The 14418-nt window shown below is 37.5% G+C and overlaps 1 protein-coding gene across 2 annotated transcripts in view; it reads left to right on the plus strand.

The window, feature by feature from the left end:
- Window positions 1–14418, plus strand: part of RELN (reelin) — a 557372-nt gene that overhangs the window by 518570 nt on the left and 24384 nt on the right. For both annotated transcript variants that reach the window (XM_086397037.1, XM_086397038.1), the window contains exons 50-54: window positions 1509–1765; window positions 6962–7116; window positions 8847–9061; window positions 11211–11388; window positions 14158–14333. In XM_086397037.1, the coding sequence (XP_086253163.1) occupies window positions 1509–1765; window positions 6962–7116; window positions 8847–9061; window positions 11211–11388; window positions 14158–14333 (981 nt within the window). The remainder of the gene's footprint in view (window positions 1–1508; window positions 1766–6961; window positions 7117–8846; window positions 9062–11210; window positions 11389–14157; window positions 14334–14418) is intronic.

Raw genomic sequence — 14418 nt, forward strand, 5'->3', positions numbered from 1 at the left:
TAAAATGTGGTCAAGGATTTTTCAGGAAAGAAAAATGAGAAGAAAGTCATTGCTCTGGGTAAAGCTGTGTGATTGTGTGTCCTTCCAGGAATGGATAGATTTCTGATATTACTTAATACTTTCTAAAATTTTAATTAAACATGCCAATTTAGTGGATAAAAATTATAAAAAGATCTTACAAGGTGAGCATACAAAAAAAAGAGGAAAGAGAAGGGCACACTTGAGCTTCAAATTTGAAATGCATGAGAAAATGAACTTCGAAAAAGATTATTTACCTAAAGACTCATAGAACTTCCCTGGTGGCTCAGATGGTAAAGTGTCTGTCTACAATGCGGGATACCCAGGTTCGAACCCTGGGTCAGGAAGATCCCCTAGAGAAGGAAATGGCAATCCACTCTAGTACTATTGCCTGGAAAATCCCATGGACAGAGGAGCCTGGTAGGCTACAGTCCATGGGGTCGCAAAGAGTCAGACATGACTGAGCGGCTTCACTTTGACTTTTAAAGACTCATAGTCTCCAAACTGCTGGTTACTACACAGATGAGGGTCTAAGATTCACAGTCTACACTTTCCTTCCCTAAGACCAAGCTCCACTGAGCTGTTGTAACCCAAAGGGTATGCAAAATGATGGACATGACCTAAAAAATGTATTTAAATTCCAAGTACTAGAAATTCAACTAACAACATTGTAGCCTTGAATAGATTTTGATTGATCCCCATCTAGAATACTACCTACTGTTCTGGTCATTATACTTTAAGGAAGACGTAAAGAGAGAAAAAGGGGTAAAAGAATCAACAAGGAAATACTGTGTAAGCAAAACTAAAATAACTAAACCTCTTCATTGTGAAAGATAAAAACCAAGGGGTCATTTTGAAGCTCTTAGCTTAAAGGTTCTTCCCAGGATGAATTGAGGCTTGTTGGCCCTGTCCTGTAGTGCTAAGAGGCAGCCTTGGACTGTAAAGGGAGTTAGATTGGCATGGATTAAAAAGATGAGACTTTACCGCCGCCTCTTGCATCTCCTGCGTTGACAGGTGGATTCTTTATCATTGTGCCTCCAGGGTGAACTCTGCAGTTTTCTTTTTGCCTAGGCCTCCTTCAGATCAGGAGGCATAGGGTATATGCACTTTGGTAGTCATAAACCAATATTGACTTAAGAGATGCATGTTTGATCCCTGGGTTGGGAAGATCCCTTACAGGATGGCATGGCAACCAACTCCAGTATTCTTGCCTGGAGAATCCCATGGACAGAGAAGCCTGGCGGGCTACTGTCCATGGGGTCACAGAGTCAGACACTACCAAAGCAACTTAGCACACACACACACACACACACACACACGAGACCATAAAATCAAGACAATTTATCATGGTTTTTAAAAATTATTCTAGCTAAAGCCCTCTCCTCATCTCCTAAGTGATGTGTAATGTCTTATGTCTGGATGCACATCCTTTTCTCCCATGAGACATTTGACACGACTTTTCCCCACCCTCACCATCATTTATTCTTCAGATTTGTGAATATCCTTCTCCCTCCTGATGCTAAAGAGATTGCTACTCGCTTCCGCTGGTGGCAGCCAAGACACGATGGCCTGGACCAGAACGACTGGGCCATTGACAACGTCCTCATCTCGGGCTCTGCCGACCAGAGGACTGTCATGCTGGACACCTTCAGCAGTGCCCCGGTGCCCCAGCATGAGCGCTCGCCTGCAGATGCCGGCCCTGTGGGGAGAATTGCTTTTGACATGTTTATGGAGGACAAAACTGCAGGTAAATTTTCACTGATGTTAAATGAAAATCCATTTGGGTCTTTTCCAAAAAATGGAATGTAGAACCTTTTATACATTCTCAAGTGGTTACAGAAACAGTGAAAAGAGTGTTCCCATTTCCTCTCTCAAACTTCCTGATTTTACATTGTGACGAAACCTTTTCTTTCTTTCAAGCCAGCAAGCTTGTTTTAATAAATAGCATTCTATAGTTTTACTAATAGGGTAATTTTCTCTGAGAAAATTTTTGTTTCTACATTTCTTATTTTTTATTTTGGTTAGAAAGCCAGCATTTTTTGGACGTTTGTTTTACTCTCCAAGGACAAGGATTTTGTTTAGCTGTACATGCCTTTGTGATGGCATTTCATGTTTCAGAAATATCCAGGGTCATGTTTGTTACTCTTCGTTCTTAATAGGAGTATTGCAGTGGTCCTGGTGTACTGTCAAGGATCTCTCCATGCTATTCTTATTTTTAATGACTTGTTTTCATTTCATCACATTATTCTGGTCCCTTTTTTAAAGTGGTGTATTATATTAAGTATGTGACTTTGTGATGCCACGTATTTGGTTATACTGCATAAAACCTGAAATGGTATCTTCAGGTAAAGTAGTAATGTTTAATTACATGTATTGTATCAATACTGCAAGTCTTATGGAATGGATAGACTATACCACTATAGATTCATCAGACAATGAGACTGTGCAATACCCAACTCTGCGTTAGAATCTTACGCAGAAAGAAGGATCTGGATGTATTTTGCAGTAATGAAACTGATAAGAACCTTCCAAAGGAATGAAATCTATGCTGAAGACAGTTGAAATGTGGGGAATTTTAGTAACTTAAAATACTTAATTATTAATGTTTTAATGAAAAAGCAATACATGTTCAAAGTGTGAAATTAAGAAAATACAGAAAATCATAAAGATGAAAATCACCCAGAGGATAACCATCATCAACATTTTGATATTTTTTAGAGTCTTTTTTCTGTGCCTTTATATAATCATATTTTAAACTAAATTAGAATCTTATTTATATTTTTTAGCCTGCTTGTTTCATTTAGAATTAAATCCTTATCATTTCCTCTTGTCCTTAAGTTTCTTTGAAAATATAATTTTAATAGCTATATCAGATCAGATCAGATTAGTCGCTCAGTCGTGTCCGACTCTTTGCGACCCCATGAATCGCAGCACGCCAGGCCTCCCTGTCCATCACCAACTCCCGGAGTTCACTCAGACTCATGTCCATCGAGTCAGCGATGCCATCCAGCCATCTCATCCTCTGTCGTCCCCTTCTCCTCCTGCCCCCAATCCCTCCCAGCATCAGAGTCTTTTCCAATGAGTCAACTCTTCCCATGAGGTGGCCAAAGTACTGGAGTTTCAGCTTTAGCATCATTCCTTCCAAAGAAATCCCAGGGCTGATCTGCTTCAGAATGGACTGGTTGGATCTCCTTGCAGTCCAAGGGACTCTCAAGAGTCTTCTCCAACACCACAGTTCAAAAGCATCAATTCTTTGGCGCTCAGCTTTCTTCACAGTCCAACTCTCACATCCATACATGACCACAGGAAAAACCATAGCCTTGACTAGCCGGACCTTTGTTGGCAAAGTAATGTCTCTGCTTTTGAATATGCTATCTAGGTTGGTCATAACTTTCCTTCCAAGGAGTAAGCGTCTTTTAATTTCATGGCTGCAGTCACCATCTGTAGTGATTTTGGAGCCCAGAAAAATAAAGTCTGACAGTGTTTCCACTGTTTCCCCATCTATTTCCCATGAAGTGGTGGGACCAGATGCCATGATCTTCGTTTTCTGAATGTTGAGCTTTAAGCCAACTTTTTCACTCTCCACTTTCACTTTCATCAAGAGGCTTTTGAGTTCCTTTTCACTTTCTGCCATAAGGGTGGTGTCATCTGCATATCTGAGGTTATTGATATTTCTCCCGGCAATCTTGATTCCAGTTTGTGTTTCTTCCAGTCCAGCATTTCTCATGATGTACTCTGCATATAAGTTAAATAAACAGGGTGACAATATACAGCCTTGACAAACTCCTTTTCCTATTTGGAACCAGTCTGTTGTTCCATGTCTAGTTCTAACTGTTGCTTCCTGACCTGCATACAAATTTCTCAAGAGGCAGGTCAGGTGGTCTGGTATTCCCATCTCTTTCAGAATGTTCCACAGTTTATTGTGATCCACACAGTCAAAGGCTTTGGCATAGTCAATAAAGCAGAAATAGATGTTTTTCTGGAACTCTCTTGCTTTTTCCATGATCCAGCGGATGTTGGCAATTTGATCTCTGGTTCCTCTGCCTTTTCTAAAACCAGCTTGAACATCAGGAAGTTCACGGTTCACATATTGATGAAGCCTGGCTTGGAGAATTTTGAGTATTTCTTTACTAGCGTGTGAGATGAGTGCAATTGTGAGGTAGTTTGAGCATTCTTTGGCATTGCCTTTCTTTGGGATTAAAATGAAAACTGACCTTTTCCAGTCCTGTGGCCACTGCTGAGTTTTCCAAATTTGTTGGCATATTGAGTGTAGCACTTTCACAGCATCATCTTTCAGGATTTGGAATAGTTCAACTGGAATTCCATCACCTCCACTAGCTTTGGTCATAGTGATGCTTTCTAAGGCCCACTTAACTTCACATTCCAGGATGTCTGGCTCTAGGTCAGTGATACACCATTGTGATTATCTGGGTCATGAAGATCTTTTTTGTACAGTTCTTCTGTGTATTCTTGCCATCTCTTCTTAATATCTTCTGCTTCTGTTAGGTCCATACCATTTCTGTCCTTTATCGAGCCCATCTTTGCATGAAATGTTCCTTTGGTATCTCTGATTTTCTTGAAGAGATCCCTAGTCTTTCCCATTCTGTTGTTTTCCTCTATTTCTTTGCATTGGTCGCTGAAGAAGGCTTTCTTATCTCTTCTTGCTATTCTTTGGAACTCTGCATTCAGATGTTTATATCTTTCCTTCTCTCCTTTGCTTTTCTCTTCTCTTCTTTTCACAGCTATTTGTAAGGCCTCCCCAGACAGCCATTTTGCTTTTTTGCATTTCTTTTCCATGGGGATGGTCTTGATCCCTGTCTCCTGTACAATGTCACGAACCTCATTCCATAGTTCATCAGGCACTCCATCTATCAGATCTAGGCCCTTAAATCTATTTCTCACTTCCACTGTATAATCATAAGGCTATATAGTATTCCATTATAATTTTATCATCTTAACATTGAATATTTAGATTATTCTTATTAATTCATTGATTAGTATTTCACATGGACAATGGTATAATTGCAAATATTTAATGAAAATCATCCTTTTAAATTGAAAAGGCTTGAAATGTTCTTCACCACTATCAAGTAGTCTAACTCTTTCAAGAAGATTATTGAGTAGACTTATATAATCTGATTTGGAACTTTGCTAAATTACTCATTTGTTTTCCCTATGTAATGGTTTATGTAAGTGAGTTTATGATCAGAGAATAATTTAAGTGCAACTTCTGTATGAATAAAAGCAAATACATGTTTTTTCAAGTACTGAAAATACTGATTTTTATTTTAGACTAATTTGTGATGTACAATTAAGCTCATGCTTGTCTTGCAAAGACAGTGCTCCTAGAAAGTATAATATCTACTTACAGAAGTAGTTTATGATACTGCAGAAGAGATTAGTGTTAGTTGATTAATGTAAGCCCTTTTTCAAGATTGCAGCGTTCTAGTATATAATAAAATATATACCAGAGAATAAACTCAGGATATTGTTATTGGAATTCAGATTTCTGTGCCTTTTGATTCTTGAGTCCTATATCTCTGCTCTAGGACTAAATGTAACTCCTAATCCAATGGAGTGAAAACCAACAGATAATCGCATTATGGTAGCCATTTGAGTCCTGGAGATAAAAATGCTTGTTCTACAGGCATATGTTAAGCTCAGACAAAATCAAAAGAACACAACACTGGTGAAGGCTGGATTCCAATTAAACTGTTTTGTCTCTTCTCTTCTGAGGCCATCCAACTCTTTGCACAGTAACCCAGGCTTCCAGTTGTACCTGTTCATCTCCACTGTGAATGCTGGAGCTAACCAGGAAACTGCCAGAAAAAAGTTGGGCCTGTGAAATCAAAATGTATCATGAATTAGATGAAATGTATAGATATGTTTAATTTCTAACCTTTCTGGGATAAAATCATGAAGTTAAAACATCCCTTCCAAAAGAGAAAGCAAATTGTGAGGGACATGAATGTGTGGTGTGCATGTGTGTGTGTGCATGTGTTTGAGAGAGAGGCACAGTAGGATTACTTGCACTGATTAAGTCATATCTTGCTGCTTAAATTTTCATTAGACTCTTAGAAGCTTTTTTAAAAATCACTTTATTGAGGTATAATTGATGTACAAAAAGCTGTAGGTATTTAATGTATACAACTTGATGAATTTGGATTTATATATACACCTATGAAACCATCACAATAAAGGCCATAAATTTATCAATCATCTCTGAAAGTTTCCTCCTGCCCCTCCTCTTTTTTAATATTAATTTTTCTATTTTGGTAAGAGCACTTAACATTAATATCTCTCTTAGTAAATTTTTAAGTATGCAATACATAATTATTAACTATAGCCCCCATGTTGTATGATAGATTTCCAGAACGTATTCACCTTGCATTACTGAAACTTTGTGCCCTTTGACTGACAAGTCCCCTTTTCCCCTCCCACTAGTCTACTCTCTGGTTATAAGAGTTTGGCTATTACAATTTTTTTCATTGCCCAGGAGACACTACCAAAATTTGAGTATAAATAGCTAACTCACTTCTCTATCATGTTACTAAAAATCTTCCTCTTTCTTTAGATTTGGCCTAAAAAGTTAAACACCTGTCAGAAAAACAAATGGATGTACATTTCCCTTTGTTTTTCATTTGTAACACATAAAATGCATTCTTTTTTCCTAAATGTAGACTTAACTAGTTTAGGGAAAAAAAGAATGTATTGTATGTGTTACAAATGAAAAACAAACTAGTATTGGACACTTGATATATCTCAGTCTCTCAGTATCTGTGTTCCTAAAATGATGTGCTTATATCAGTGTTTTGTCTGTAGATGGTATGTAATTAGAGAGATTACTATTTAAAATAATTATCGATCTTACCTAAAGTGAAAATTTGCTTTAAGGTATGTTTGTCATAAATCTGTCATAACATTTTTGTTTTTCTTTTTTAAGTAAATGAGCACTGGCTATTCCATGATGATTGTACAGTAGAAAGATTCTGTGACTCCCCTGATGGTGTCATGATTTGTGGCAGTCACGATGGAAGAGAAGTATATGCAGTGACCCACGACCTGACCCCCACTGAAGGCTGGATCATGCAATTCAAGGTGAAAATGTTATGACCTTAACTATGTGTGTGTGCTAAGTCACTTCAATCACGTCCGACTCTTTGCAACCCCATGGACTGTAGCCCACCAGGCTCCTCTGTCCGTGGGGTTCTCCAGGCAAGAATACTGGAGTGGGCTGCCATGTATCCCTCCTTCTCCAGGTGACCTCCCGACCCAGGGATCAAACCTACATCTCTTATGTCTCCTGCATTGGCAGGTGGGTTCTTTGCCACTAGGGCCACCTAGGAAGTCCAGTGTACAGCAATCCACTGTAATTCTTCAAGATCCATCTGTCTTCTTTACAGACCAGATAGGTGAGCTGAAAGGAGATGTGATAGAAATCACAAGCCCCATGACCTTAACTATATAAATAAGCCATATACCAGTAATATAAAAATTTAAAAAAAAATTGTAGAGACAATGATTATACAATCTTTTATTGACTTAATACATACATTGAAAACTATTAACAAAATTTAATATTAATATACATCCCAAGTATATATAACTTAATGATTAAAAGTGTTTTATTTTTGAACTATTTCAAGGTGAACTTGTGCTGTGTGCTGTGCTTAGTCACTCAGTTGTGTCCAACTCTTTGCAACCCCATGGACTGTAGCCTGCCAGGCTCCTCTGTCCATGGGGATTCTCCAGGCAAGAATACTGGAGTGCGTTGCCATGCCCTCCTCCAGGGGATCTTCCCAACCCAGGGATCAAACCCAGGTCTCTGGCATTACAGGCAGATTCTTTACCATCTGAGCCACGAGGGAAGCCCAAGAATACTGGAGTGGGCAGCCTATCCCTTCTCCAGGGAATCTTCCAGACCCAGGAATTGAAGTGGGGTCACCTACATTACAGGTGGATTCTTTACCAGCTGAGCTACCAGGGAAGCCCTAAGATGAACTTAAGTAAGATTTAATGTGCTTCTGAGATTAAATATTAATAGAGAAAAATATTGATAAGAAAAATGTAGAAAACTGATTTCAATTGCCTGAGTTTAAATCATTATATGATGTAGGCATTCTTTTCCTTTAAGAGAAGATTGTGGCTATACCTACTTTTTTTAATAAAAACATTTCAGTGTTTCTGGAGAAAGAAAATTATAGAAAACAAAGGCATGATTAGCATTAATGCCAACATCAATTTTAGCTAAGATCTTATGTCAACCAACTTGTTCTGTCTACCTCATTCCCACTGTATTAGCAACAAATGTTGCATTATGACTGTCTCCATCAACAAAGAATGCTGTGTCTTATCAAAAATACCCTCTGTAATTACTTCACTGCATCTTACTTGCAGTTGAAAGTGATTTATTGAGAGTCATAAATTGTGTAACAAAACAGTAAACTTGGTAAAGCTATTAGCAATCCTTCTTGGTCGAGCATTCTGCCAAACAGAAGTGCCAGACCATTAGCACAACAAACAACAATTTGTAAGAGTAGGCCCAGGCCTTCCAAGGCAATCTGCCAGCTATTGCAGAAGCACAGCTTTCAGCTTCTCTCCAAACTCCCCGCACAATATATTTGGCACTTTCTATAATTTGTCACCTAGGGCAACCATGTCAACTCCACCATTCATCAGCACAGCAAATAATGAACCTGAAAAGAAACAGATGTGTTGCAGTGTCTGTCAAATAATCAGCAGCTTTCTTACTACCAAGTCCTTAGAGCATGCAATATGGTTTTAATACCTTAATAATCTTAATAATTTTTCATCTCTCTGTTTATTAGATCTCTGTTGGATGTAAAGTGTCTGAAAAAGTCACCCAGAATCAAATTCATGTTCAGTACTCTACAGACTTTGGTGTGAGCTGGAATTATCTGGTTCCTCAGTGCTTACCTGCAGACGCAAAATGCTCTGGAAGCGTTTCTCAACCATCTGTATTCTTTCCAACTAAAGGGTGGAAAAGGATCACCTACCCACTTCCTGAAGGCTTAGTTGGAAAGTAAGTAGAAAATTAAACCCTGGTTCTAAGCATTCAGAAGTGGATTTAGACACTGTGGTCAGCCTGAAAGTACTGTGTAATTGTCAGTAAAATGCTCTCTTCCTCCCTAACTCTAAAGTTCACTCATTAGTGACCTCCATGATGAACTAATTTAAGGAGACCTCAAGATGTAATCCTCAGACTTGTCAAGGTAGGCCCTGACAGGCTCTTCCATTTTTCATACCTCACTAGTGCTCTGTGAGCAATAGTGATGGCCTTGGAGCCAGATGAAAAGGTATATGTTACCTTATGGACCTTGTAAATTGTGCTTTCCACATTGGTCCCTTGTCAATCCATGATAGATGGAGCCAAGAGAAAACCTAACTTATCATGCTCTTAACACTTGTACAAATCCTAATTCTCCATGCTGTTTGTACAAATGTAGTTTGTAGGTTTCATTTTTTTTTATCCAAGTATTATGTTCTGCACCTGCAGTGGAAAGTAATTAGCCTAGACAGTAGTGAGCCAAGATGGTTAAACTGTTTTCTGAAAAGTATGTGGATAAGTTAATTTAGGCAATTACAAAAAAATTCCCTTCAACTGTAAAATTAGGGGAAAAGATACATTAAAGAAAATGATAGTTATGCTTCCACAATATGTCACAGTTTCTGGCTAAATGAAGAACCTTGTGTGAAACAGATTCGAGATATATGACCAGAACACATAGAGCCTTTGAATAAGGTATTTACAGAAGGCAAAAAAGTCCCATAGAGATTGTCTATTGCATGATCACTCAGTTTTCTGGAACAAATCTAAAAGGCTTAGTTAACATGCTAGACAACAATCAGTATACTTTCAGCTGCAGGTAACAGAAAATTCCATTCAAATTAAAATTACATTTGGCTCAATTGAAAGTGAAATATATTATCTGTATAATGAAAAAAATCCAAAGGTAAGTGGACTGTAGGATTGGTTGGTTGACAAGGTCAACAGTGTCTTCAAGGACATTATTATTTCTTACTCTCTTACTCTTATTCTTTGCTCCACTGTCCACACATGGATGTCACAATCAGTCTTCAGACTAGTTTTCTTTGTGAACATAGATGTCTCCCAGAAAGCTGGACCACAGTACATCCTTACCTGTGTCCAATGGAAGAGAAAGAGAGTTGCTTTGGTTTCCAGCAAAGCTGGAGCAAGTACCTCTTTGCATCTCATTGGTACAAATTAGTTCAAGAATGTTCATTCCTTACACCACCAACAGTTAGGGAGATTACATTATGATTCTCATATGACTCATCTGGGCTGAAGTGGGTGCTGGAGAGCCACCATACCCTCATTGCCTCATTTCCCCGTCTTGTTCTCACTCTCTTTTTTTATAATGAGGTATATAATTTAGAGTCAGTAAAATGAACACATTTTGATTGTTCCTCACGATTTCTTCCCCTTGTATAATCCATGTAACCACCAGAAACAAGATACAGAATGTTTATATCTTCCCAGGATGTTGCTTCATGTACTTTGAACTCTTTCCACCAAAAAACGGTGGAATATGTTAATATAAGGTTAATTATGACACTTCTATTTTCCCCAGAGGACAGAGAAGAGCAATGATAAAATTAAAATCTCAGGGAAATTTTCCTTTAGTATGACCCTTCAAAATTATTTTCTAATTAGCATAGTTACTCTGAGAATATTGTTTATCTTTAGGGGATTCAGAAGCTGCTGTTTCCCAACCACCTGAAGGCCGTGTATATGCTGACAAGGCACTGTCAAAGGAGTCATTTACCTTCTGTACAATTTCAGAAATACAGTTAATGAATCTAAATTGCATTGTAGCCACTGGACTCCAGTTTATAAGTTGATTTTTAATAGTTACAGATTTGTGTTTTAAAATGTTCCTTTTGCTTGACATAGAGGTTCCACTGTATTTTCATTTTGTTTTACAAGTTTACTCACATATTTTAAAATGTAAGTTGAACTGGCTTTAAACTTACATTGCTAGAAATAGAAAGATAATGATGGTCCCAAAACAACTTTTATTAACCCATTTCATCTTGGTCAGAATGGTTTTAATGTTTTTTCTCTTGAATACTGAATGTACATGCAGGACTATGGACCTGAATAAAGTTAACTTTTGTTCTTCACTCCTTTCCTCTTGTGTTACCAATAGTCCAGTAAGGTTTCGGTTCTATCAGAAGCACTCAGATATGCAATGGGCAATTGACAATTTCTACCTGGGCCCTGAATGCTTGGACAACTGCAGAGGCCATGGAGATTGCTTAAAGGAACAGTGCATCTGTGATCCGGGATACTCTGGGCCAAACTGCTACTTGACTCATACTTTGAAGGTAAAATTAAAGCACCTGAAGAAAGCATGTACCCTCATTCCAGGTCGTGCATCAAGAGCCAACTTAAGAGTGAGACTAATAATTTATAACCACGTTCTTTGGGACTCCCAGTAAATAAATCCTTTGGACAGAATCTTAAATATATATATGCTGCCAAGTCGCCTCAGTCGTGTCCTACTCTGTGCGACCCCATAGACGGCAGGCCCCCAGGCTCCACCATCCCTGGGATTCTCCAGGCAAGAATACTGGAGTGGGTTGCCATTTCCTTCTCCAATGCATTAAAGTGAAAAGTGAAAGTGAAGTCGCTCAGTCGTGTCCAACTCTTAGCGACCCCATGGACTGCACCCTACCAGGCTCCTGCGTCCATGGGATTCTCCAGGCAAGAGTACTGGAGTGGGTTGCCATTGCCTTCTCCATATACTTATATACATATATATATATATATATAGGGTTTATTAAATACAAGAATATTAGGACCAAGTGCTAGTATGTTTTACCCACTTAATAATATAAACCAGTCTGTATGGATTAAAGAACATACTCTGTTTAGGGGGGTTTTATAGAGCAGACTATTAAAGTCAATATTAAACCTTCCTTAATTCACTTTTTTCAGTAGATATACTATTTAAATTAGGAGGATACTGTTGTTGTTATGAAATAAAGCAAATAATATTTATACATTATCACACACAAAAAAAACAAGTTTTCAAAAAGGTGGAAATGGCACCAGAATTTTTGTTCAGAAAGTGTTCTGATTTGTTGACTGCTGAAATGTGGTTGCATACTAAATAAGAATTGAGAGGTTAGTCTTGGAAATTTTAGCTATTATATCATTATTTAACATGCAAAGTTGCTCAACACTGTTGCCATATATATATAAACACTGTTTCTGTGAATAAATATACTGTATTTATCTTACAATAACAGAAAAATGACTGTTAAAAAAGTACAAGTGATTGAAATTGAGTGTATAAGTGACAAACAATGTAAATAAAACCTGTCATTTTGTGACTTCCCTGGTGGTCCATTGGTTAAGAATATGACTTCCAATGCAGGGGATGCAGTTTTGATCCCTGGTCAGGGAACTAAGATCCCACATGCCACAGGGCAACTAAGCCTGTGCTCCACAATTACTAAGCCCATGCACTTCAAGTAGAGAGAAGCCCCCGAGCTGCAGCTAAGACCCAAGCAGCCAAAAATAAATACTTTTTTTTTAAACTGTGATTTTTTTTCTACAATACTTCAACAACTTTGAAACTAATAGATTAAAAACATAAAATTGGAGCAGTACTCACTTGTATCTGAAGCCGTTAGTTTGTATGTTATCAAATGAGATTATAACATGAGAAACGTAGCTACAGGTACTAAATAAATTTTTTGATGTAGTCTTTCATGAACATTTAAATTCCATTAGCGTGCTTCAGTTGGATAAGAAATTGTAGAAATCTATATTATGAACCCTGAATCAGATATTTCTGAGAGTTTAACATGATTACCAAAGCATGTCTTCTGACCCTTGTGTTCTCATATATAAACCTCCAGTTATAAATTGCATTTATTTGCTAACATCAGTGAGGTGAGGTAAGGCTAACATGTTGACCACATGTCTTTAACTATAGAGTTGATTATGTTCCAAATTTGAAGAGTGTCTATCTAAATCATCTGAACCATACAATAAGATAGCAACTAGACAGCCTACCTAAGAAGTGAAAAGGTATATAGTTTATCTGTAAACAACTACTACAATTGTAACTATAACATATTGTTTTCATGACATATTTCTATCACTAAAAAAAAAACAAAAAGAAAAATGAAAAAAAAAACTGCCTCAACCTAATGCAAAACTGTATTATGGACAAAAAGAATGTCCTCTGGACAAAATGAATAGAAAATCAAGAGCTTGACTGTGATGTGAGGAAATGAAATAATTGAACATAAAATTAACCATAATGAACCCTAATGTTTTATTTATCTATTATGTTTTGGAAATAGACTATTCCTGGTTGGTGGTCCTTTTTAGTTAAAAGGATAAATTGGAGACTCAGGGGAAATAGTTCATTCTAGATTTTGAGCTCTTCTCCCTATCATCCTGAATCTTGGCCCTGACAAACATGTGAAAAGTATTTTAAATTGCCTTCCAAGATTGTTTTCTTTTAACTTCATACAGAAAGGTTTGGTTTCAAGTGTCCCTGCCTAACCAAATAAGACATTTTAAGTTTGTTCTGTGTTGAAAGCTGAAGGGTCCTGGGTTCCTAAAATACTCTCCAAGGTGCAGGGAGTGGAGGGGGCACACATTTCCAAGGAGAATATGACAATCATTCAGGGAATACTGGGACAGGGGGAAGTGCTAAACCATCTGTTTTATCTTATTCCTTTAATTTTTTAAAATTTTTGTTCCTGTTTCATAATATCATAATAAATTACGAGTACTTTCCATCATATATAGATAAATATTTTGAGAGTATATGCTTAAGTAAGTTTTTACAAATATGAATATTACTAAACTCAACTTTACAATTGTTCTAAGATTCTTTCTAGATTTTAAATTCCAATAATTAAGCATTATTTAAGCAGTTTAAATGATCGTCAATAGATGATGGACAAGAATATTGTGGACGTATCATGTTGGGTTTCTTTTAATATCTTTCAGAAAAGCATTTGAAATCAGCTCTAATTTTTAAGGTCCAAGATGTAACTTTGTATTGTCTTAACTATCCCATAATTATTCTTCGAAGTTTTTACTTTTAAACGCATACCACTTACTTCCAGACTTTTCTGAAGGAACGCTTTGACAGTGAAGAAATCAAGCCTGATTTATGGATGTCCTTGGAAGGTGGAAGTACTTGTACTGAGTGTGGGATTCTTGCAGAGGACACTGCACTCTATTTTGGGGGATCCACAGTAAGACAAGCTATTACTCAAGATTTGGATCTCAGAGGGGCAAAGTAAGTCAATTTTTTTGGTATCTTTGTTACAACTTAGCAAATTGGCCCCCAGAGGAGAACACACCTATGAAAGAAGTTGTTCGGC

The sequence above is a fragment of the Bos grunniens genome, chromosome 4 (assembly GCF_055505025.1).
Source record: "Bos grunniens cultivar Pamir isolate PY7600 chromosome 4, Bosgru_T2T1.0, whole genome shotgun sequence".
Lineage (NCBI taxonomy): Eukaryota > Metazoa > Chordata > Mammalia > Artiodactyla > Bovidae > Bos > Bos grunniens.